Source organism: Callithrix jacchus, chromosome 4 (genome assembly GCF_049354715.1).
Source record: "Callithrix jacchus isolate 240 chromosome 4, calJac240_pri, whole genome shotgun sequence".
NCBI classification, from domain to species: Eukaryota; Metazoa; Chordata; class Mammalia; order Primates; family Cebidae; genus Callithrix; species Callithrix jacchus.
The window spans coordinates 22,877,138-22,903,166 of NC_133505.1; the positions used below are offsets into that span (position 1 = coordinate 22,877,138).

Here is a 26,029-nt window from a genome sequence, read left to right on the forward strand (position 1 = left end):
CAGGATGGTCTCGATCTCTTGACCTCGTGATCCACCCGCCTCGGCCTCCCAAAGTGCTGGGATTACAGGCTTGAGCCACCGCGCCCGACCGAAACGGTTTTTAAATAGTACAATGAGCTTTCGCTTAGCCGTGCTTGAGCTCATTGTGAACATTTTGCCACCTTTCTCTCCGTCTCTTCTCTCCACATTAAAAGCCTCACCCACTTATTTTTGATGAATTATTTCAAAGTTGCAGATTCTTCACCCTCAAATATGTTAGCATACATGTTCTAAGAACATTTTCCTGCATAACGCAATACATGATCAAACTTAAGAAAATTAGTAATATCATAAACTCATTTATTATACAGTCCATATTCCAATATCCCCATTGTCCCCAAAATTATTTCTATAGCAGTTTCGTTTTTCAACCCGTGAGCTATCCTTCGCCTTTTTTTTTTTTTTTTTTTTTTTTTTTTTGAGATGGAGTCTTGCACTGTTGCCCAGGATGGAGTGCAGTGGCACAATCTCGGCTCACTGCAACCTTTACCTCCCGGGTTCAAGCCATTCTCCTGCCTCAGCCTCCCGAGTAGCTGGGACTACAGGCATGCACCACCATGCCTAGCTAATTTTTGTATTTTTAGTAGAGACGGGGTTTCTACATGTTGACCGGGTTTCCCTTGACCTTGTGATCCACGCGTCTCAGCCTCCCAAAGTGCTGGGATTACAGGCGTGAGCCACCGCACCCGGCCCACCCTCATTTTTGAATTAAATCATTAAATGTGATGAGCCTAGGCCAGTTGTCTTGTAGAATGTCCCTCATTCTGGATTTGTCAGATTTTGTTTCCCTCATAATTAGACTCAGTTTGAGCACTTTTGCAAGAATACTACATAAGAGATGTTGTGTATCTCTTATTACAACCCAGGGGGATGCATATGTAAATTATATTAGTAATGCTAAATTTTTTCGCTTGGTAAAGGTGGTGACATCTCTTCATTCTAATAGTAACTTTTTCCCTTAGGAATTGGCAAGCAATCTGTGGATTATACCTTGAGATCCTAAGACTACCCTGTTCCCCAACCCCTTTTATAGTCCTTCACTGAATCTGTTGTTACATAAGGAGTTATAAATGATTCTGTAATAGTATCATGCCCTCTATGTTTATTAACTGACATTCTTTCCACACCTCCATTTTAGTGTTTTCTTTGCTATGGAATCAAGGTGCTTTTAAAGTTATTAAGGTTTTTTAAATTCAATATAATACACTTCTTTAACATCATAATTCTTGTTGATGGTCAAATTGTCCCAAATATGGCCAGTGGAAGCCACATTAAGCCATATGTGTCTTTGATGTATCCCTATTAGTCCTTGAATGCTTTCGTGCTTTGATAACACAAGCTTAACTTTGTACATTTCCTACCCACGACCTGGAATTAGCCTTTGTAGTTTCCCCAAAGGGTTTTAACTCTCAGAATCTAACCCATTTTATATTATTTAAAAATTTTTTTCAAGCCCGAGTGTCAAACCTTGGTTTCCTTTTGCGTTTTGTTTACCCCTGTGAAGGAACTGTGGAGGAATTTTTTGGTGAACAATTATTTCTAAAGGCAAATAGCACAGTCCTCACCTAAAAAAAAAAAAAAATGGTCATAAGACTATGAATAGGCAGCACCATAAAATACAGAAGTGGGCTAGAAACTAAGAGAGGAGTATGAAATTAATGTATTCATACTCGGCCCACGGTATCCTTACTTTTTATTTGCATTTCCATAATTAGCCGGTTGGTCTGGAAAATGTGAGACTATTTCTGATATGACATGACTCCTGAGAAAAAGTTCTAGTGTCTGTTTCCCTGTTTGTGTATGTGAAGCAAATTAAACCTTAGGCCAGGTCAAACATAATCCTCTCTTCAGGATGCAGCCCATGTCATCTCAGAGCTTCATGACAACTTTGGCAGAGGGAGTAGGAAAGAACTGTCAATTGACTATACTCTGTAGTTACTGTTTCAGCCTGAGGAACTGCTCTACACTGATGCTGAACTGTTTTGATATCACTCTCCTGGAGTGGTCTCCAGACTCCTGCCCTAGGCTAGGCCTCTGTTATGGATTGGATTGGGTCCCTAAAAAAATTCATGTTTTAAGTACTAATCCACAATGTGACTGTATAACGAGATAGGGCCCTAAGAGGTAATTAAGGTTAAATGAGGTCATAAAGAAGGGAGAGGTACTCTAATCAGATAAGACTGATAGCCACCCATGAGCCAGGTCTCTCTAGAAACCAACCCTACCTGCACCTTGATCTTGTACTTTTGGCTCCAGAACTGTGGGAAAATACACTTCTGTTGAAGCCACTCAGTGTGTGGCATCTTGTTATGGTAGGGTGAGGTGACTAATATGGTCTTTCAGCTCTAGCATAAGGGATTTCCTTCATTTTTCCCAACACAGCATTTACATTTTTCTTCCTCCTTTTGGATTATGAGGGCTATTTTTGCACCATGTATTTCTAGCATAGATTCCATGGCTTCCGGCACAATGCATGGCACATGAAATCAGTATTTGATGTATAAAATTAATTTCAACTCCAAATTGGGAGAGGAAGAGGAAGAGGTGAGATGAGAAAAGTGCTGTGGAAGAAAAATGGCCCACGTAAAAGCAATGGGGGTGATTTTCACCCTAAGTACCAAAAGCCCAAATGACTTATCTGATATTAATGATCTTTTTTGTTCTATACAATCAGCATTGTTTACCTATTTTCTACCTGTACTATAAAATTCAATTGCATTATACTGCTGGCATTTGAAAGCTGTCCCACTGATTGCTTTATCTGTTTCTGTCCCCACCCAGATTGCAACTGCTTTGTCGTCAGGGAGCTTTTAAGTTATACTCCATCTTCATACCTACCCCAATACTAGACATGGTAGGTATTCAGTGAAGTCGTTAATCTAATGACAAATGTGTGAATTTTAGTAGTTTCTCTTTGATCCAAAGGAATAGGCTTATATTTCCTTGTCTTTCAACGGAGAGCCAAGAACTCTTCAGAAATCCTTGTCATGGGTTCCAGGACAACTCTTTCCTCTTAAAAGGACAAAAGGAAACACTATCTATTTGGAGGATATCCAAAAAGCCACCTTAGCAACTTCATGTTTTTTCAATGCTATGATGGTGACTTTTGCCAATGCTACTTGGTACTCAGTGTCCAGAGTAAACTAGAACACGGTATTGACCTCCAGGCTGGTCTCTTTACACAGTACTTATTTCCAAGGACTCCACTGGGTGCCTGACAGGCATCTGAGAAGTGCTAAAGGACTACCTCCAAAAGATCACCTTCTAGTAAGAATTTAGAACCAAACTGTTTTTTTTGAAACGGAGTCTCGCTCTGTCGGCAGGCTGGAGAGCAATGGCACGATCACAGCTCACTACAACCTCCGCCTCCTGGGTTCAAGCAATTCTCCTGCCTCAGCTGGGATTACAGGCATGTGCCACCACACTCAGCTAATTTTGTATTTTTAGTAGAGACGGGGTTTCACCATGTTGGCCAGGATGGTCTTGATCTCCTGACCTTGTGATCTGCCTGCCTCAGCCTCCCAAAGTGTTGGGATTACAGGTGTGAGCCACTGCACCCGGCCAGAACCAAATAGTTTTTTAATGGTATTTCTTCATAGGTATTTAGTAAACAAATGTTTTTAGACCTATATTATGATAAAAAGCTGCTGCTAAATATTTATACATGTTTAAAAACATCATTAAATTAAAACACAAAAACGTCAAAAGTCTAAAAGTTTATTGCCAGAATAGCAAACTTTATAAAGACAGCTTTTTAAAGTACATCAAAATGACAAGCAAAATAAACAGAAAACTTTGACCAAAGAAAAGCAAAGATTGTTGCTGTCATGCACATACAGTCAAATTAATACCAAAGCAAATAAGTATATGAAAGAGCATATGGGTTATACAATCCACACTCTAAAACTAAAGGAGACTCATTCCAAAATGCTTGGGTTTTGGTTGCGGGTTTGAGAGGGGGGCTGGTGCTGGGAGGGTAATTATCTCCTAATACAGAAAATGGAAACATTTAGATGAGAAGCAGAATGACTAAAATATCAGTGATCCATTTATCTCCAAGAATAGAAAACTATTATAGGCTTCCAAAGTTAAAGAACTGATTTTAAAAAATCAAAACACAGAGAAGAAACAAATTCTAAGTTCAATTTGTGCTGTTGTTACAACTGATTGGCACTTCAGACGCACTGCATCCACATGTACTATCTATTTAAGATGAGCTAAGAAGATAAAAAGCCAGAAGAGCCTTTACTATTTGATTTCAACGACGGCTATGTTTTCTGTAAGCATAGAACATCCTACCACTCTACTGCAAGCACCGGGATTTTCTTTTTTATTATTTAATAAAGTGGAAATTAATATAAATGAAACCAAGGTATAGCAACCACTCCCACCTGACTACTAGTGCCCAATAGAGCTACTGCTAAATGAGTAGGAGTAAGAGTAGGAAGAATTCCCTGTGGCGTCAAAGCTTCCTCTCCGGGACCCACTGCGGGACCCGGAGCGAGATCCAGAGCGAGATCCCGAGCGGGAGCCGGAGCGGGAGCCCGGAGCCGAAGACATGTTGTAAGGGCTGGGTAAGCCCTTGGATGACACTGAGGCGGCTTCCAGAAGGCGCAGCCCAGTGATGTCTTCTACCATGGAGCGATTTATGGCATCCTTATAAGATATTTTTAATTTGGTTTTGGGGCAGGTCAGGATTTTGGCATAGCTGTTGGTGTCTTGCAGCCTCTGGGCGGCGCGGCCATCGATGAACCCCTTCCGGATGGCTTCTTCTGTGCTTATCCTCCCATGCACTTCCGGGTCAACAAGGCCTCCCGTGAGGTACTGGAACTCCAGGAAGCGCTGGCCAGCCTCGTACGGGAGCCATTTTTCTTTCACTGCCTCCGCTGCTGACATCTTCTTCTTTCCCTTCACACCCTCGAAGCCTATGTAGGCTTTCTGAGCAGGCTTCAGCCTGGTGGCCATGTCTTGGTCAATCACACCCTGGGAGACTGCGTCCTGAAGTGACAGCTTCTGGCCTGTGGTTGGGTTGATGATGCCACCTGTGCAGGCCTGAGCCTCCAGAAGCCTCTGACCGGTGATGCTGTCCACTATGCCCCGCTCTATACCTTCTGTAATGGAGATTTTCTCCAGGTTTTCTGTGTCAAAGATGGCTGCAATGGGGCTTGATTCTTCCAGGGGGTCTGAAAAAGAGCTGCTCCTTATGGTTAAATTCCTGACATTGGATATGGTGGAAAGCTTACTTACTGACTCGTGTCGGGAGCTGCTAAAAACATCATCGCTGACACCACTGCCCATGCTGCCGCCAACACCATTTTTCAAGGAGATCATGTCAGCAAATTGAGTGAGACTGAGGCTGCCCGATCGGTACTGATCAAAGAACTTCCTGTCAACAAGGCCCTTGTCAATAGCGTCTTGAATATCATACTGACTGCCTGTCTTTCTGTCTACCAGGACCACCCTGGTGGAGCCATCTGATCCTGTGATGGTTATTTCTTCCCACTCACATTCCTGCTCACACAGTTCTTTGAAGGTTTCATAATCAATTAGGCCCTTCTTGTAGGCCTCTTGAACAGACATTTCTTTATTGGTTTCTGGGTCAACTATGACCACTCTACGCTTTCTGAGGGTATTCTTTTGTGATGTCTGCACCTGTCTCTTCTTTTCTTTCAGAGGCAGAAGACAGAGCCCTGTTTCTTCATCCTTAATGCATCTTTCTTTTAGTTGGAGATAGGTAAGATTTTCTTCAGTGTTGGGGTCAAAAAATCCTTTGGTATCATCACTTGGATCCGAGAGAATCTCACTTAGTTCCTCATTGAAATAGCCCCTCTTATATGCTATGTTAACTGGTAAACGATGGCTCTCCTTTGGGTCAATGATCCCACCGGTTGCGATCTGTGCTTCTAATAAGCGAATACCATGGCCCTTTTCGATAAGTTCCTTATTCATGGCTTGGAACAAAGAGATGATGTTTCCTGTTTCAGGATCATTATACCCAGTGACAGCTCGTTCCGCAGACAGGAGCTTCTCTTTGAACTCAATGCCCACCAGACCTCTTTTGTAGGCTTCCTCCACGGGTAACCTCAAGTTGCTAACAGGATCCACTATAAAGCCAGTAGCTGCTTGGGCTTCCAACAACTCTAGAGCAGTACCAGGTCGGACTAAGCCAATTTTCATGGCCTCATAAATGCCGAGCTTCTGTTTTGTGGTCTCATTGTATATGCCTGCTATGCAGCTTGAACCCTGGAGGAAGTCCTTAATTCTCTCACCAACCTCATCATAAGAAATCTGACCAGATTCCAGTTCATTGACAGTGGACGGTCTCAATATACCAGAATCTACTAGCTCGGTGACAGTCACAGGTTGTCTGATTCCTTGGAAGGACATGCTTCTCTTCTGTACTGAGAGCAAGAGAAGACCAGTATGTGGTTCGATTCTGCACCGTTCCTTCAGCTGCACATAACTGACCTTCTTTTTGGTGACCGGATCCACGAAGTTTTTCTGACTATCTCGGGGATCATTCAGGGATCGATACAAATCTCTATCAATCAGCCCTCGGGCCAAAGCAACGTCTTTTGGCAAAAAGACACTGTTCACAGGGTCTACTACACCCCCTGAAGCAATCTGGGCTTCCAGTAGGCGCATACCAGTTTCTCTATCAATCAAATTTTTCTTGATGGCTTCTGAAACAGATACTGTCTTGCCTGAAAATGGATCGTCAAAACCAGTGATAGCTTTTTCTGCTGTATATATCTGCTGGCGGTCATCGAAGTCAATGAGGTCCCGAGCTATGGCACTGTCAACAGTCAGCTTCTCATTCCGATGAGGATCAATTATACCACCTGTAGCTGCCTGGGCCTCCAGAAGCATGACTGTGGATTCTGCACTGATTAATTTCTTTCTCTTAGCCTCTACCAAGGAGTATTTTTCCTTAGGAGAAGCAGATGCTCCAGCAATAGCTCCTGCACCCCGAAGGAAAGGCTGGATTTCAGAAGCAACTTCTTCCACTGACTTCTTCCCCTTCAATAGTTTGTCCAAAGTTGTTTTGTCAATCAGTTGACACTCATAGAGCTGCATCGCCGTCACCTTCTTCCTCAGCCCATCAAACACCAGCTTGGAGGTGTCAACAGTCCACTCACATTCAGTCTGGGTCTCCCGATGGGACCCATATGGGCGCTGTCTGAGTTTATCAATCTCCCTCTGATATCGGGAACGTTCTGTTTCCAACTGTGACTGTGTCTCCCGGGTAGAATCCTCCAGCTTACGCCTGCACCTCTCTTCAATCCTCTTGATCTCTGCTTGGAGTCTTTCAATCTCACTCCTAAGACTGTTCTTTTCTCTCTCACTCTTTTCTCTTTCTGATTCTATCTTCCTAATAGCCTCCTCCTTGCGGGAATACTGAGTCTTCCACTGATTCAGGTCATTCTGAATCTGCTGTTTCTCACACTCCAGGCGCTGTTTCACCCTGGTTTCTGCCTCTAGAGTTGCTTTTGCACGATTCAGCTCATCCTCCAGCCTCTGCAGCCTTGCCTTGTCTTGCTCCAGGACTTTGATTTTCACCAGAAGGCTCTCTCTTTCCTGCACCACCTGAGTGCACTGAGTCTTCGATTCCTGAATCCTATTAGATGCCTAGAATTGAAAAAGAAAGAAATGGGGAAAAAATAATTTTTTGAATCATCACAACTTCTTTTCTTATATCTATCTTAAAAAAAAAAAAAGCCTTCCTTACTTTTCTTTCTATATTTTCCCTGGATACACTGTGAGCTTGTCATTTCACACATTTGTGGGAAAAGTTCTGTAGACATATGGTGCCCCTTTGATAAATGGCTTCATACTTACAATTTTTTTCTAAAGAAGGAACTATAAGTTGTAGACCTGTCTTATGCCTAACAATAATTATGCTTTGAAAAAATGTGGGGAGTTCTGCTCCAGGTTATCATACCTGCTCCACCTACATCTCACCTGTTACAGCTAGACAAAGATACTTAATGAAGCAATACAAATATATGAAGAGACACATACAAAATATATAAATTATATATGATATAATATATATATATATATATACACACACACACACCTCAACCCAGCCACACACAAATATTGTCTGTAGAAGTTAAATGTATTAGAAGTTAATGAAGTTATTTTAAATTAAGAATTAGAAGAAAAGGCAAATAAAAGGAAACGCACTAGGGCCATGATCAAAAGCAAACACAGAATACTGCATGCAGAAAACTCATCTACGCCAGCAAAAGAAAAAGTGATTTAAAAATTGCTTAGAGAAGCACTTAAGTATGGCTTCTATTTAATAAAAATTTCATTACAAATGTATGCCACAGCTATCTCCTAAGAAGCAGAATGGCACATTCAGAGGAAGTGCTCTTCGATGTTATACATGTATCAGGGTTCTTAAAAGCAGGGCCAAACACAGGCTACCCAGTGATCAGCATTTGAGGCAATGACATTATTTTAAAGCAGTTATCTGGATTATGACAAGAAGTAGTAGAGCAACAAAAAGAAAAAGTCTTTCTATAAGCCTCTATCTAAGCAGCAAGAGCACAGTTCAGATTAGATGATAATGGAATGAATAGTTTGAGAAACAGTGAAGCTGTGATCAAATATTTGTGAATACCTCTAAAGCCTGCTTTTGGAATTTCTCAATTTCCTGTCTCAAATTTTCCCTCTCTCTCTGTAAATCATTAATCAGCCCCTGCAGTTCCAGGGTTCGGTTGTTGCTGATCTGCAGCTGGCTCCTTAGTTCGGAGATGGTTGCATTTTTATCACTGTCTGCTTCGCTTCGTCCCCTCCTCAGGTCATCGTACTCCAGCCTCAGGTTCCGCAGTTCTTCTTCCAACATCAAGTGCTCCTTGGTCAGGTTCTCTGTGAGAGACTGCAGCCTCTCAATTTCTATTTTGCTTTCATTTAAGCTTCTGCTTTTATCTTCTAGCGCCTTCTGGAAATGCTCGTTCCTCAAGTGAGCCTGTTTGACACTTTCCTGTTCCTGGAGTAACTGTCGCCTCAGGGCCTCGACCTCAGAGGAGAGCCTCCTTAGCTCTTCCTGGGTCCTCTGCTTTTCCCTCAGGTGGCCATCCAGCACGTCCCTCTGCTGTCGGAGGTCATCCTCACTCCTCTTCTTCACAATGGACGCCTGCTCCAGCTGCTGGGTCAGGTTGGTGATTTTGATGGCTTGCTCCTTCAGCGACCTCCTCATGCCTTCCAGCTCTTCCTCCAGCTTCTTCCTCTTGCAGGAGTCTTCTGATGCCGTCCTCTTCAGCCTATTCAGTTCCTCTTCTACCTTCTGCTTCTGCAACTGCAGCTCTTTCAGAGAGCTCTGGAATCGTGTGATATCCTGGTCCTTCACAGTCCTCTCCTGGGAAACCCTTTCATAGTCAATTCTCAGGCGTGTCAGTTCTTGCTCCTGAACCTTCAGTTTGTTTGTTGTCTCCAGCACACTACTGTTTGCTTTCTGCAGATCATACTGGACTCTTTGTAATCTTGCATTTTCATCTTCCAGGCATTTCCGCTCATTTGTTTCTTTGTCGATCAGTTGTTTTAACCTTTCTATCTCCTTGTTTTTATCCTGGATGGTTTTGGCAGCATCATCAAGAGACTGCTTGTATCTTAGGCTCTCCTCTGTTCGCATCTGAGTGACCTGTCTCAGCTCAACCTCCAGCTGCTGTTTCCTCTGAGACACCTCAGAGCCAGTGGCCTTATGCTGCTGGACGTCTTCTTCCACCCTCCTGAGATTCTCTGTGGTCTGAGCTAGAGTGTTCTTCAGCCTCTTTACTTCTTCAGATAAGCTCCTGTTTTCTCGGGTGAGACTGTCTATCTGAGCCCGGTAGCCACTGGTATCCTCTTCCTTCTGCATGGTGAGCTGGTGGATGGTGGTCTTGGTGATGTTGATCTCGGTCTCGAACTGATTTTTTAAGCTAATGATCTCCTCATCGTAATTATTTCTTACCTTACTCAGTTCATTTTCGTATTCCCAGCGGCGCTTGGCCTCCTCCTGAAACTCAGCTTTGAGTCTCTCGATCTCCTTATTTTTGTCCTGAATGGTCTTGGCAGCCTCCTCCAGGGACTGCTTGTGGCGTGCATTGTCCTCAGAACGCTGCTGCATGACCTGCTTCAGCTCTATCTCCAGATGCTGCTTCTTCTGCATGATCTCAGAGCCACAGGCTTTTTGCTGAAGGGCATTTTCTTCAGCTCGCCTTCGCTGCTCAGTGGCCTGCAAGATGCTGTCATTGAGCCTGACAATTTCATCCTTCAGATCTCGATTTTCCCTTGAGAGTCTATCAAGCTGGTTTCTAAGATTTTTGGAATCATCCTCTTTTTGCATGGATATCTCCTTGATGGTGGTCTTCGTAATGTTAATCTCTGTTTCATACTTGTTCCTTAAATTACTCATTTCCTCATTATAGTGGTTTCTTACCTTTGCCAGCTCATTTTCATATTCTCTCTTCCGGGCACCTTCCTCCTGCAGAAGAACCCTCAACCTTTCAATCTCGTACTCCTTCTCCTTGATGGCTTTCTCTGACTCTAATTTCTGCCAACCAAGGTTCTCCTTTTCACATTGCCTTGCTTTCTGCAGTTGGTCATAGTCATTCTTCTGCTGGTCAAATCTGTCTTCCACAGATTTTCTTCTTCTCTTTTCGTCTTCAATCTCATAAGTCAGTCGGGTAATCTTCTCATTGAGTTCTTTTATTTGGCCATAGCACTTGTCTAGATTTTGCTTAGCCGACTTCCCATCCAGCTCAGCCTGTCTCTTCAGCTCCTCCAGGCTTGTAAGCTTGGCTTTGAACTGGGAACACTCTGCCTGGTATTTCTGCAGGTTCTGATCCAGGAATTTGTTCTTATTACAGTTTTCCGAGTTGGCATCTCGGGCCAGTCTGAGTTCCTCTTCTAAAACTTCAATCTTGGTATTTTTCAGCTGTGGAAGTGAAATCAGAAATTATGTCAAAAGAAAAACACCTTGCATTCCAAGAAAGAAGCAGTACTTTTTACCTCCCAGACCAATGTGCATTCTCATTTCTCTTTACACACACGGACACACATGTAAAGAGTGATCCAAGGCAAGAACTACTAAGGAAAAATTCAAGAAATCTGGATTCTCATCATTATTCTTCTACCAGCTGCTCATATGATCTTAACAAATGACATATTATCTTTGAGTCTGAGCTTCCTCAACTGTAAAATGAGGTAATTTCTTTCAAGATCAAAAGCTTATGATTTCATCAATTATGTTCCCTTTATTTCAAGTTTACATTAAGTTTACAAATACACTCAATTTAAGTATTATAAAAAAGGGAACAATCACTCAACATAAAAAATTCAAATATACCTAGTCCAAGATGTTCTTATCCTTAATTTAAGACAAAGAAATAAAGCAAATTCCTTGACCAAACATTAAATAAAATGACTTTTGTTTGGCAAAGTTGTTGCAATATTGCAAATATTACTTACATTCATTTAAAGCAATGTATTTGAGAATGAAACTAACCCCAGACTTACAAACAAGCAGTAGTACACTAAACCTTTAGAGGAAATAGTTTTTTATTTTATTTTGAGATGGAGTCTCACTCTGTTGCCAGGCTGGAGTGCATTGGCACGATCTCGGCTCACTGCAACCTGTGCCTCCTGGGTTCAAGTGATTCTCCGGCCTCAGCCTCCTGAGTAGCTGGGACTACAGGCATGCACTACCACATCCAGTTATTTTTATATTTTTAGTAGAGACAGGGTTTCACCATGTTGTCCAGGATAGTCTCGATCTCCTGACCTCATGATCTGCCTGCCTCAGTCTCCCAAAGTGCTGGGATTATAGGCATGAGCCACTGTGCTCAGCCTAGAGGAAACAGTTTTACCAGGAGTATGTCCAAATCCACATTAGAATGCGGAAGTAATAATGAGGTTCTATTTTATGTTCTTTTTGATGCTCCAAGGAAAGACAGTGGTAAATTACCTTCAGATCTTCCAAACTCTTCAGCATCTCACTTAAGAACCTGTAATAGTCTCCAGATCTTGTAAGTAGTTCAATGTACCGAGCATGAACATCTGCAGCCTTGAAGAAAAGAAAGAAAAAGAAAAACATTGCGTCAAAAAAAAAGTTCTATGCAATTTAACCAATTTTGTTTTCTAAAATAATAAAACGGTGAAGTTATAAAGAGTGAATTCTCTTCTGTAGTGTGTGCTCATTCCAAAGTCAGCAAAACAAAGTACAGCAAAACAAAGGGCCAAAAATGTATCCCATTTTCATCACTCCAGGTTGTTTCCCCTAACCATCTGACAGGTGATAGTCTCTGACATCTTTGAGAAGAGGCTGTCTTTTAGAAATTTCTATATTTTCTACTATATATATATATATGTAATTTTATTGCACTTTAGTTTCTGGGGTACATGTGCAGAACATGCAGGATTATTTATAGTTTCTACTTTTTAGAAGTCTCTCTCATCAAACCCAGAAATTTAAGTCCCATTTCCTCAAAGACTCTAACAGATTCCTGATCATTTCTGAAAATGCCTCATACATAAATGACTCATACTGGAGAGTGCATAACCTGCTATTAAACCTTTTAAAATGGATATCCTTAAATTGGATGAAATCAGTGATGGTCAGGAAGACAGGCAGGAGACAGGAAAAAGGGAAGAGGCAGAAGGAGGGCCAAGTTTTAAGAGATACACAACAACATATATACCTCTTGCAGAATCACCCCAGAAGGGGACTGAACCATGGTCCTCTTGATAGGTATGTTCAGCAGAGTTTCCAGTCCTGAGGTGTATGAGGCCAGCTGGAGCTCATAATCCTGCAGCATAATGAGGTTTAAGAAAAGCGGTCTTCATGGACTTAAAAAGCATCACTAACAGCTACAGTTCCAAAGTTTTAACTCATCGGGCTGGATGTCTAATTGCCAACCTCAAAGATAATGTGCCACTAGTGTCCAAGCAGTTAAGAATTACATTACTAAACCAGGCAGTACACCTTTGTTTGCTAAATGGACAATGTAGCACCTAGCACCAGTCAAAGAATAGAAACCAGACCATTCAAATGGATATTGCCCATGTGGAATGAATTCGAGCTAACAGATTTTTAATTTTTATGGTTTGTTAAGAAGAAAATATACAAAGGCCATAATTACTATCCTCAAGAAGTGTGTAATCTTTACAACAAATCAAGTCATGCAGGTAATAATAATCTTGGTGAAACACCAACATTCTTTATGAAACCAACATACCTTAATTGAATTTGCACAAAGTTCAGCAATTTTTTGTACTTCCTCTGATTTGTCTCGTTTGCCAGATATTTCACTGTGCAAGTTCTATACAAAAAGTAAAATATTTACCAATGTTAATGCATATAAATATTTTTACATAAATGTGATTTCATTCTTTTACCACTGTTACTTGTTGTTTTTCAGTTTATTGCTACATGGACTAGTCTCATATTCTTATAGTTACAGCTTAGGAGATGAGCATTTTTCCATTCAGAAAAGAGAAGCCAGCTCTTTAACTTACTATCTGTAACTTACTATCTGGAGACTATTACAGGTTCTTAAGTGAGATGCTGAAGAATTTGGAAGATCTGAAACTCTTCAGCCTGGGTGACAGAGTAGGACTCCATCTCAAAAACAAAATAAAACAGGCTAATCAGCCTGTTGTCTGGGCCTATCCCATCAATTTATAAAGATAATTTATGATAACATGAAGAGAAGAACAATATTACATTATTTCTATGTTCATGATTGCATCTTTTTATAAACAACATCTCAGTTGCTTTTCCTCTTGGCATTCTTTAAGCTTTCACAAAATGGATTAATAATACTAAATATTCATCATTTCAAACCTAGGCACTGATACAAATGCCAGAGGAAAACATGAATTACACCCAATTAATCTCTGAACAGCTATGGAACAAGAAGTTGGCTTATACCTTCTGCTCATTCAAAAACCGCATGACTGTGTTGGAATCTCCAAATTTCATGGATTCTAAGGAATCCTGGCGGCGTTTAGCATCATAGAGCCACTTGCAGAAAGCCTGATAGTTATCACGATAATTCCTCAGTTGCTTAATTTGTTTCTCCAGGTCCCACAATCTGGGGAGAAATAGACAATAAAATCATTATCTTATTGGTTCCCAAAATATGTAACGTAGAGTCACCCAGATATTCACTTGCTATATACCCAAGAAAACAGATCATATGCTCACACAAAAATTTATACATGAATATACATAGCGGCACTTTTTATCATAACCAAAAATTGGAAACAACTCACATATCAACTGATGAAAGGATGAACAAAATGCGGTACTGCCGAACAATGGAATATTAGTCAACCATAAAAACACATGAAAGTAGAAAATAAAATGAAGCACTGAAACATGCTGCGACACAGATGAACTTTGAAAGCACGACACTAAGTGAAAGAAGCCAGTCACAATGGACTACATATTGTATGATTCCAGTTATATAAAATTTCCAGAGTAGGCAAATTCATATTCCAGAGATGTTTTAAACTCTTATTTGCAGAGCGGCATTTCTTCTGTGTGAGATTTAATTTTCAGCCAGGCGCAGTGGCTCATGTCTGTAATCCCAGCACTTTGGGAGGCTGAGGCAGGTGGATCAGCTGAGGTCAGGAGTTAGAGACCAACATGACCAACATGGAGAAACACCATCCCTATGAAAAATATAAAATTAGCTCGGTATGGTGGCGCATGCCTGTATTCCCAGCTACTCGGGAGGCTGAGGCAGAAGAATCGCTTGAACCTGAGAGGCGGAGGTTGCGGTGAGCTGAGATCCTGCCATTGCACTCTAGCCTGGGCAACAAGAGTGAAACTCCATCTCAAAAAAAAAAAAAACATTTCATTTTTATAAATTTTTGGAGAATACTAACTCAAAGCAGCTACTCGTTCCAATAATAACAGTTTATAGGGTACAAAAGAGCTGATTAAAGGGCTTCTGCTGTTTCTCTAAGACCCTGGATGGCACCTGACCTGCACAGGGCTGGCTATTGTGATGCACTCTCCTTCTCTTTCTAACAAAGCTGCATACTGGCAGTCCAAGAAAAGAACAACTGTTATGCCTAAGTTACACAAAAAACAAAACCTCTGTTTTTGTAGGCCAGGCAGGGTGGCTCACAAGGTCAGGAGTTCGAGATCAGCCTGACCAACATGGTGAAACCGCGTATCTACTAAAAATACAAAAATTAGCTAGGCATGGTGGCACATGCCTGTAATCCTAGATACTCAGGAGGCTGAGGCAGAAGAATTGCTTGAACCCGGGAGGCAGAGGTTGCGGTGAGCTGAGATCATGCCACTGCACTCCAGCCTGGGCAACAGAGAGAGACTCCATCTCAAAAAAACCCGAAAAACAAAAACAAAGCCCTCTGTTTTCTACAGTGTTTTCAAGTGACATTATCTTGTGGACAACCAAAAGGGGAGAAGCTGGGGAAGGAGGGGGAGGAGGCCGGCACACCTGAAGTCGATCTGTTTATCTATCCTTTGCCATCTGTCTGTCAGCTGTGTGACTTTTTCACTGAACTTGCCCAGATCCAGGTCATAAAGCGGATACTGCTGTGAAGTCTGAGAGTGGATCTGCTGGGCTTTCTGCAGTTCTGTCTTCATGGTGGCCAACAACGACTTCTTCAAGTTCAAGTCATTTTTTATTTTCTGCAAGATGAAAAAAAAAAATGATGGCAAATTAATCCCTTCTCCGACTGTACACGTCACCAAATTGCGGGGGCGTGGGGGAAGAAGTTTATAAAACGCTTTAGAACATTCACAATTTAAAGTGCTAACAGCCAATCCAGGAAAATATATTTACTGAACTGCATTTCCTAGTATTTGTTCCAATAATCTAGCTCCTTGTGCGATCCTGTTATAATTATATGAACATATTAAAGGTTCTACGAAGTCCCACAGTAAAGAAAGCAGTTTAACTCAGCATTCCCCAAACTAATCCCATCACAAATTAGTTTCTCATATAGTTCCTGCTAACACACTCTGGAAAACAGAGCTCTAGAGATGACAACTGATGTGACCTGTGTGGCTACTGCAACCCAATAATCCTCAAAACTCATGAAAACTGAGTGAGGCTTTATAATTGGGAGCTCAGTCCTGAATTATTTCCTGTAAATCGGTAAATTATTTCCTGTTAAAAACCTTTCAAGTTACCTTCAGTCCACAGCGGTAAGCTTCCACTTTATCCAGGTCTAGGCAGACAGTTTCCTCCTCAGTGAGCCTTGCTTCATAAACCTTTAACATGTCTTCTGTTTGAAGAATAGCTTGGAGCAGTGCCCTTACTGTGCATAAGCTGGAAAGAGCAAAAGAACCAGACAAAATTGCCAGTGACATAATTAATCTGTGAAGATTTGGCTCTCATAGCTAGTAATAAAACAATATCAAAGCAGATAAAATTTTTTTGTCTATTTTTTTATCTATTGTGATTCAGACCAGCATTTTGTATTCACTTAAGAATTCTCAAGTTCTGGCCCTTAGAGCATAGTTTAGTTCTAAGATAACATTATAGTTCAGAATAGTGGAATTAACATGCTCTCCAAACCACAGAAGGATATAAGTAGATCTCTAGTAAATAGAGAAACAGTAAGGCAAGCATCTAAAGCAAATGAAGTCTGACAAAATGAGGCCTGAGAAAAGGAAAATAGGAGATTAGTGTTAGCTGAGTTTACCTATTTAAGTAGCCATCTGTAACACCATTGATATTTTCCAGTTTCTGAAATAGTCCAAATACTTCATTCTGTAAATAGCAGTACTTTTCAGAACCTCTGAAGTTAGCAAGCATATCTTTCAGCTGGTTGAGAACCTCAGCAATTGCTTGTGAATCATTCTGCACACTCTGTCAAAAATGAAGGAAAGCTCTTTTGATTTAGCTGTGTGATTCTTTTTATTACTGTATATATTTAAGGTATACAATATGCTGTTTTAATACACATAGACACAGAGAAATGATTACATCAGATAAGTAAATTAACACATCGGTCACCTTCCATTGTTATCTTTTTTTGTATGTATGGTGAGAGCACCTAAAATCTACTCTCTTAGCAAAATGTCAATATACACTACAAGGTTACTACCTGTAGTCTGCCTGCTGAATTTAGATCTCTAGATTTATTCACTCTACACAAATGCAAGTTTGTATTCTTTAACCTACATCTTCCCATTTCCTCCTCCCTTCCCACCCCTGGTAACCACCATCCTACTCTCTGTTTCTAAATATTCAACTTTTTTCTTAGAATTTACACATAAGTAAACTCATGCAGTATTTGTGTCTGGTGTATTTCAGTTAGCATACTGTCCTCCACGTTCATCCATGCTTTTGCAAATGGTAGTATCTTTCTTTTTTAAAGCTAAATAGTACTCCACTGTGTGTGTGTGTGTGTGTGTGTGTGTGTGTGTGTGTGTGTATTCATGTGTCCAATAATGTTTTGGTCAATGAACTGCATACACAATGGTGGTCCCATAAGATACACCACACACACACACACACACACACACACATAAACACATTTTATTTTTAAAGAGATGGGGTCTTGCTCTGTAGTGGAGTACAGTGGCATGATTGGCAGCCTCCAACTCCTGAGCTCAAGTAATTCTCTCTCCTCAGGCTCCTAAGCAGCTGGGATTACAGGCATGTGCCACTGCATCCAGCCCCAGAAGATTATAATACTGTATTTTTATTGTATCTTTTTGATGTTTAGATATATTGAGATATACAAATACTTACCACTGTGTCATAACTGCTCACAGTATTCAGTACAGTAACATGCCCTACAGGTTTATAGCCTGTGTGTGTAGCAGGCTATACCGTCTAGGTTTATGTAAGTATGCTCTATGATGCCTGCATGACAAAATCGCCTAACAACACATTTCTCAGAATGTATCCCAGTCATTAAGAAACACAACTACATAGCACAGTTTTGGCATACTGATCACATAGAGATTAGTACTCTGCATTGTAGCTGTGTCATTCTTATGATCATTTTTGCCGTTAAAAACTTCACTAAGCTGGGTGCAGTGGCTCACGCCTGTTATTCCAGCATTGGGAGGCTGAGGTGGGCGTATCACAAGCTCAGGAGTCCAAGACCAGCCTGGTCAACATGGTGAAACCTCGTCACTACTGAAAATACAAAGATTAGCTGGGCATGGTGGCACGTGCCTGTAATCCCAGCTACTCGAGAGGCTGAGACCGGAGAATTGCTTGAACTGGGACCCAGGAAGTGGAGGTTGCACTGAGCCGACATTGTGCCACTGCATTCCAGCCTGGGCTACAGAGCAACACTCTGTCTCAAAAAAAAAAAAAAAAGTACACTAAAAGTAAGTAAAGGATTCAAGAAAGAGACAGGGGTTGACTTTCTATTTCTTTCTTCAGTATGGCCTCATTAGTACTGTAAATGTGGTCCTCTTACTTAGAATACCCGCATCTTGGCTTTCCAATGCAGTGCGCCTAGGCTTAGTTGAGCAGAAAACATCACTGAGTTAGGAGCTGACACACCTGGGCCGTAGTCACAGCTCTGTCTATGGTTTTGAGATCTTATCTCACCAACCAAATCTCTTCACATCAGTGTCATGTCTATAAATAAAGATAATTCCCCCTGTCTAACCCATATCATAGGTTGTTCTCTGCAAGAAGCCAAATTAATGCTTGTGAAAACTTCTGAGATGGGCCATAGCCTGATTCAACAACCCACAAACTGTGAAAACTTTTGAGATGGACCGTGAAATGCTTGTGAAAACTTTTGAGATGAACTGTAGCCTGATTCAACAACGTACAAACTTGAAAACTTTTGAGATGAACCGCACTCTGATTCAACAACATACAAACTAACAGTTTAACCCCCAGCCTGATAACCTTCTACAAATTTGGAAACATTAGACATAAGGAAATACTGCCAGAGCCTGTTTTCTTGAAAATTAATATTTTTGCCTACAAACATTGAAACCAGGATTTTAAAATTCATTTGAAGGCAAATAAAAATATACAGGGAAATCAGGCAAAATGCTAGCACTTACCTTAAGCTCATTAATTTTCACTGTGATGTGGTGTGAAGACCCCTGGTCTGCTAGAGGGAGGTTTTTGAGAGTCATCCTCCCCTCGCAGTGTTCTATCTGCCTGCGAATCTTCTGCAGCTCCATCAGCATCCACGTTTCTTGCTTGTCATTTTCTCTGTTGGTTTCAATTACTTTATTATGGTTGACGTCTTGGCAGGTTCCAACATGAGTGATTTCAGTTGTGGTCACTGCAAAAAGTTAGGGCCATAAGAATCAGAATATCCAGCTATCAAGGTGCTAGGCCTCAAACAACATCCATACTACATAAAAGTAGACCTTCTCCCTTTGAATTTCAGAATCGATTCTGAAAATTTGGGGCATGAAGAACTCCGGCTACGTAGCATTCGGAGAAATGGTGCTGAAACTGGTTTTATGCAAACTCCTTTCTTTTTAAAATGGTACGGATGGCTGATACAAAGAGGAAGATGTGCCAAGCTGACCTGTCTGGTGGTGGGGGTGGCCAGGGAGCTGAATGACCAGGGTCTGGTAATGCTTCTGCGCATCAGTGAACTGAGACTGCATTTTCCGCTTGTCATCATCCCCAAACATCTCTGAGCCTTGGCTATTTCTGATGAACTCTTGGTAATGTAACTCAAGGTCTGCTATTGTCTTCATGTAGTCTTCCTGCCGCATCGTTTTCAGCTGAAAGGAAACAGGAGAAGTGATCTGGGATTTATGACTGCCCCACAATGCAATCAGGAAGAGTTGGCCAAAAAGTGTCACCCACTAGATGGGACTCAAAGCAACATTCATCATAGGGCCATTAAGATATAAAAGGTCTTTTAGGGTTTAGACATTGCTCCCAAGAACCACAGCAATGGGTTGCCATTTTTTTTTTTCCTAGACAATTTTTTTCTTCAAATGAAATATTATTTAGAAGCCCTAAATGTAAAGCAGAGTCCAGCAAAACTCTTCCAACTAAAAAGAGAAAAAGGGCTCAGGGGACCCCAAAAGGTACTTTCTGTGCCCCTCTCCTCACTTCCATCCCTGTCCCTCCTAAAGGATCTCCCTCCCCTGCTAGGATTCTTCAGACCACAATTCAAAAGCAACTGATTCAGAGTAACTAGTGCTTTGGGTGCTCCTCCAAGAATTCCATCCTAACTTTTACTTCTGTGATACCCAGTTAATCTTTTATGACCTAACTTTCCATTACATCGAAGGAGCATAGGGTCCAGAATATTACAGGAGCCCCTGGTTTTTCCACAGGTACTTCTGGCTGGCTTATCGGGCCACTTGAATTAGTATTACCTCTCTCCCTCTCATAATCAGCTATGTGCTAATCCCTCCCATTCTCTGTTGGACAGACCAGAACCTCTAAGGAGGGCTGAGCTGACTTGCTTGATGAGACACAAAAGCTCTGCTACAGAGTGAGGTCGAACTGTTGGACATGGGCACTGCGGGGAGCCTGAGTGGCCCTGAGGATGTACCTTGGCGATCGTCATGGCCCTGATCTTCTCAATGTCAATCATGCAGTAGTGCCAGGACACCAGGCTCTTCATGTTGATATAGAGCTGGTTCCACAGAGCCAAGATGGCTTCGTAGTACTGCTCAATCCTAAGAGGCACAAAGGGAACACACGCTAGAGCCAGACTTTCACACTTCATCCCAAACAGGAAACCTGAACGTGCTCACACCACAGCACCAAAACCTACAACAGTCACTGATAAAGTAACAGGCAGAGGTATCACTTTCAAAACAGTCCATGGATTTGGATTCATTTACTCCCCAAAGGTACATTCTGAATTATCTACATTATTGGCTGATATATACACTCCAACGTTTTGTTGTTGTCTTGTTTATCAGCAACTTTGTAATTGACAGAGGTCTAAGGCAGGATGGCAGGTGCATCAGATGCCAATGACCCAAAGCTCGGTCATGAGCACACAGCAGCTTATTACACTATATTCTGTGTGTGGTTGAAGATTTCCATACTAAATGGTTTAAAAGAATCTACCATGGACAATCTGTAAAATGAAATGTTCTTCCTATAATGAGTGAATACTGATATTAAAGGTATTTTATACTTGTGGCTACGTGTAAAACGATTGATTTTCTAAGAAGAAAAGAAGAACCTTAAAATGATGCCTTTGAAGTACATGACAAGTATTATTCTCTCTGGCCCCCTTACAGTCAGATATTCTTTTTTATCCTTCAAAAATGAGTGTCTCTTCAACATAAAATTGCAAGACAAGGTGAAGGTGGACTTCACGGGGTTCCTTTTTTAGGCGGTGATTATTATGGCAAGGCACCATGTGTCTAAGCTTCTAGTATAAGCACCTACCCTCTTCCTCCACCCTCGCATTCATGTGTGGCTTTGGGAACTTAATGACTTACTTGCAAGAGAGGTCCACGGCCAGTGGGTTCGGAGGAGGGATGATCAGCCCCACGGAGGGAACGAGCATGTCAACACCTCCCGGGCCCGTCACATACCATTTGCTGCGCTCATTGTTGTCCTTCAGGATGCACTCATCCCCCTTATGTACAATTTTCTATAAGGCAAGCAGCCCCAGGGTTTGGCTTTATTCATAAGTACACGTTTTTATGTTTTTTCTCAAAGACAGAAACAGAGATGAACGCACGCAAATTATTTATTCCCCTCAAATGAAGCTGATCCTCATACACTCAACAATACTGATGCTTTAAATAATACATGTGAGCCCAAAAGGTATACATGAAGTGAGCTGCCTTTTATTTTATTTACCTATTTATTTATTTGGTCTCACTATGTCACCCAGGCTAGAGGGCAGTGCAGCGATTACAGCTCACTGCAGCTTTGACCTCCTGGGGTCAGGTGATCCTCCCACCTCAGCCTCCCAAGTAGCTGGGACTACAGGCATGCACCACCACCACCCCCCCCCCCCGCTAATTTTTTATGTTTTAGTAGAGTCGGGATTTTGCCTAGACTCCAGTTGCCTAGACTGGTCTCAAACTCCTGAGCTCAAGTGATTCACCCACCTCAGTCTCCCAAAGTGCTGGGTTTACAGGGATGAGCCCTCACACCGGCGTGAGTTACATTTTATGTAAATTAGGGAAGTGACTTTTCAAAGACAGACTGGGGAATCCACCAATAAAGTGAGAAATCCTTTTGTAAAGTAAAAGCTTTCTCCATCATTTTTCTATTTTTGTGAATTCATGTTTTGTGTATTATACTTTAGCACAAGGGCTCACTTGTCTCATTTATTTGCTCTTAAAATTTAAAAACAGAAATAATTCTGGGATGGATCTCCAGAAAAATAACTTTCTAAATTAACTCCAGTATCTAAAAAGCTTCCTACTAAATTAACCCTAACATCTATACAGCTTCTTAAAATGTCTACTTAAAGTATGACAACTATCTTAGCTAGTAAAACATAAGAGGCTTGATTTTTTACATATTCAACCTCCATTTTGGTTTTAAAGAGATAGGGATAGGCTCTCGCTCTGTCTGGAGGTTGGAGTGCAGTGGCACAATCGTAGCTCACCGCAGGCTCAAGTCCTGGACTCAGGCAGTCCTTTCACCTCAGCCTCCAGAGTAGCTGAAACTACAGTCACGCAACACGACACCCAGCCTCCTATCTCCATTTTGACTTTCTTTCTTCTCACTATACAAGCTCTCAAAACATTTTCAGGCCAGGTACAGTGCTCATGCCTGTAATCCCAGCAGTCTGGCAGACAAAGGAAGGAGGATTGCTTGGGCCAGGAGTTCAAGACCGGCCTGGCAACACAGCAAGATTCCATTTCTACAAAAAATAAAAAATTAGCCAGGCATGGTGATGCCCGCCTGCAGTTTAGCTACTTGGAAGGCTGAGGCAGGAGGATCACTTGAGCCCAGGAGTTCAAGGCTGCAGTGAGCTATGACTGCACCACTGTACTCTACGCAACAGAGTGAGACCCTGTCTCAGAAAAACAAAAACAAAACCATTTCCATGTGGTAGAATAAAGTCCACTGTTTTATAGTTTATCTAACCAACTAATCATCACATTTTACATTTTGCATTTGTATCCTCCATAATTTTATAACAAGAAAATGGAAAAGAGAGATGTGGGAATCATAATTGCTAAAAACAAGTAATCTTTCTACATAAATGCTTATATTTACCACAGAGCCTGCAGAATTGATATGCTCTAGTACTGCACAAAATCTGCAATGACATTCACTTTATATGCAACATAACAGCATCATTTCTCAATTCCTTTATCAGAAATGTAAAGATGAGAGTGATGACAGACAAGTTTTACACACTAGAAGAAAAGTATTAAGCCTTAAGAATTTTCAAAAGGTCTAAAAATAACTTTGTCCTTATTCTTGACAACTATCACGTGATTCAGAACAGAGCTGCTGCATTTGTTCCATAGCTTGCTGCTTTCATAGATCAAAGACATTGACTATGGTGATTACTGAACTCTAGATTAAATGCTGCTTTCTCGATGGACAAACCTTTGTGTGTAAGGACAGGGAAAACTTTTTTATCATTGTAAATGAGTACCCACCTGGTCTTGTTTGTAGTCACAGAGAGCCCTGAGAATAATGGGTTTATTGCTTCTGTAGTCTGGGTTACGAGGCTTCAGCTGTACAATCTTCTTAGACTTGTTCACCAAGTTCTGCACCTGACGCTTGTATTCAAGGATTTTCTCTCGTTCTTTCTGCAATTGTGAATAAAATCATACTTTAGCATAGATACACTGTGAGTTTTAGAGGAGATCTTCAAACTGCACTAACACAGCTACATGACACACTGGGTAGCACTAGTTGCATTAACTGCAAAAAATTAAAAATTCATCAGCAGAAACCTGAGAACCTTTCGTGATAACACTCTCCACAAGCTACACAGGCAGGAATTAGGTGGGCAGGGAAGATCATCCTTGTGTGAAAGGCTACGCTGATAAAATTTGAAGTATGCTTTCCCAAAGGAAATATCATGTGATGTCATCTTCTCTCTGTTTTTATTTTCAATTGGCCAGGCTGAAACAAAAGTAACTGTCGAGAGTAGCTGGGCATGTAGTGAAGTTCATTCTGAGAAAAGCCACTGAAGCTGAAGAAAGCGCTTGCTCGGCTCTGGGCATGTGTTGTACAATAATTGTTGTACAATAATCAGTGCCAGCTGCATCCCAGGGGTGTGTTTTATCTCCCGAACCAGGCACAGCTGCTGAGGTTCTGGGTCTGAGACGATACCTCCAGCTCCTTGATCTGTTCCAGCAGATGCTGCAGGGGCATGTTCTTGTCGCAGGGGTACTTCTTCCTGATGGAGTCTTGAAGCCCCTTCAGGTACGCTTCAGTCGACTGGGCCTCTTCAAAAAACTAAAGGATGAGAGTGATCGGTGAATGAAAAGCAACTCACTAAGCAACTTTATGTAATAGTTCTGTTTCAAGGACTATCATCCCTAAGCCTCTCTTTGACAGGTGGCTAAAGGAAAAAAATTTGTGCAGAAAGTATTTATGTATGTGACAGCAGGAAACTTTGTGGGACTGATGGCAAGGTTACAAATCTATGCTCCTCTCCACTCAAAACCAATGAAGATTTATGCAACATTTTGAAGAGTATTTTCAGTGCTTTATAAAACACACTCAAAAGATTAGGTATTAAGACCTAAATAACAGTGAAATTATTACTAAATATAAAAACCTGAAAGTAGGCAGCATTTTCTTTCAGATGAACATCGATGCACTTGGTGATCTGAAGAATCCAGCTCCACTGTGTCTGCAGAGTGTCCATATAGGCCTGAAACAAGAAAATGGCAGCTGTCTTAGCCTAGCTCAGTTATAGAGATGCAATATGCACCAAGAGATATGTGAGCCTGCATGAAAGCCAGTAAGCAGTTTTTATCTCGTTCTAAGTCAAGCAGATATTTTTCTAAAAGTTGAAAAGAGAATTTCTCACCATATAACTCTTGGTATAGTCAAAACGAAATTTTAAAATCAATTTTCACAAACAGACACCAGGAGGAGTCTTAGTCAAAATATGTATTACCCAAATAGCAGAGCTACTGACCAATCAGGAGAGTCACTGGGTCCCTCTGCCACACCAAGCCCTGTTCCTGGAGGATTACTGAATCCTGGGGAGGTTCCAGGCACCCAAGCAAAGGGCTTAGGGGGCTCAAGACAGTGATTCTTACCAACTGATACGGAAGTTTCTGTTTTTTTAACAAGCAGTATGGCCACACCAGTGCTACCAGTTAATGTCAGCCTTGAGCGTGGCTCACAGACGGCAGTCTAGAGCAGTGGTCAGCAAACTATAGCTCAAGGGCCACATCTGGCCCACTTCCTGTATTTGTAAATAAAGTTTTATTGGAATACAGCCACACTCGTTCATTTACACAGTGTCTATGCCTCCTTCTGCACTATAATAGCAGAGTTAAGTAATTGCAACAGAAACCAAATGGCCTGAAAGTCTAAAATGCTGACTGTCTAGTCCTTTCCTGAGTTTACCAACCCCTGGCATAGGGTATTGATCCCAAACTATAACATACAGTTGGCATGGCTTTAAGTCATATAAGAATTATTCATTTGGACGGTCTTACTTTATGAAAAGCTTCCTTTTTTTTCCTAATAAAAATATAAACCTCATGAAACCTACCTCAATTTTGTCCGAAGCTGGATGCTGATTAAGGACAAGCTGGTCACTTTCTTGTTTCAGCTTATTGAGCTCTTTTTCTTTAACTTCCAGTTGACTCATGCGTATCTGTGAATGAAGAAACAAGAAATCCTTTGGAGCAAGTCACCACTAAACTTCCATCGCTCTCGCAGTACTTTTTAAAAGTTCAATACAAAACTGCATTTTGGAAATAAACAATGCCAAAGAATCATGCTGTTTTCCTCAAGAATCACAGCATTAAGGCTGCAAAGGATATTTACTACAGGAGAGGATGTGGCTGAGGCTTACTCAAGATGACACAGGAAGAAAGAAGACCTAAAACCATCCTGAGGTTTTCTAATCCCAGGCTTCCACCCACCCT

At 41.4% G+C, this 26,029-nt stretch overlaps 1 protein-coding gene across 2 annotated transcripts in view; it reads right to left on the bottom strand.

The window, feature by feature from the left end:
• Positions 1-3,740: 3,740 nt before the first annotated feature.
• Positions 3,741-26,029, bottom strand: part of DSP (desmoplakin) — a 47,114-nt gene continuing 24,825 nt past the window's right edge. Inside the window, exons 8-24 of one of the 2 annotated variants that reach the window (XM_035295000.3) lie at positions 25,651-25,755; positions 24,700-24,795; positions 24,249-24,374; positions 23,567-23,719; positions 21,431-21,585; positions 20,524-20,650; positions 19,537-19,738; positions 19,058-19,284; positions 16,717-16,883; positions 16,202-16,340; positions 15,504-15,697; positions 13,961-14,123; positions 13,266-13,349; positions 12,729-12,836; positions 11,996-12,094; positions 10,469-10,966; positions 3,741-7,668 (exon numbers count right to left, since the gene is read on the bottom strand). In XM_035295000.3, coding sequence (XP_035150891.1) covers positions 4,438-7,668; positions 10,469-10,966; positions 11,996-12,094; positions 12,729-12,836; positions 13,266-13,349; positions 13,961-14,123; positions 15,504-15,697; positions 16,202-16,340; positions 16,717-16,883; positions 19,058-19,284; positions 19,537-19,738; positions 20,524-20,650; positions 21,431-21,585; positions 23,567-23,719; positions 24,249-24,374; positions 24,700-24,795; positions 25,651-25,755 — 5,874 coding nt within the window. In that variant the 3' untranslated portion in view covers positions 3,741-4,437. Of the gene's footprint in view, positions 7,669-8,671; positions 10,967-11,995; positions 12,095-12,728; positions 12,837-13,265; positions 13,350-13,960; positions 14,124-15,503; positions 15,698-16,201; positions 16,341-16,716; positions 16,884-19,057; positions 19,285-19,536; positions 19,739-20,523; positions 20,651-21,430; positions 21,586-23,566; positions 23,720-24,248; positions 24,375-24,699; positions 24,796-25,650; positions 25,756-26,029 lie in introns of both variants that reach the window. The other variant, XM_002806682.6, reaches the window with a different exon arrangement.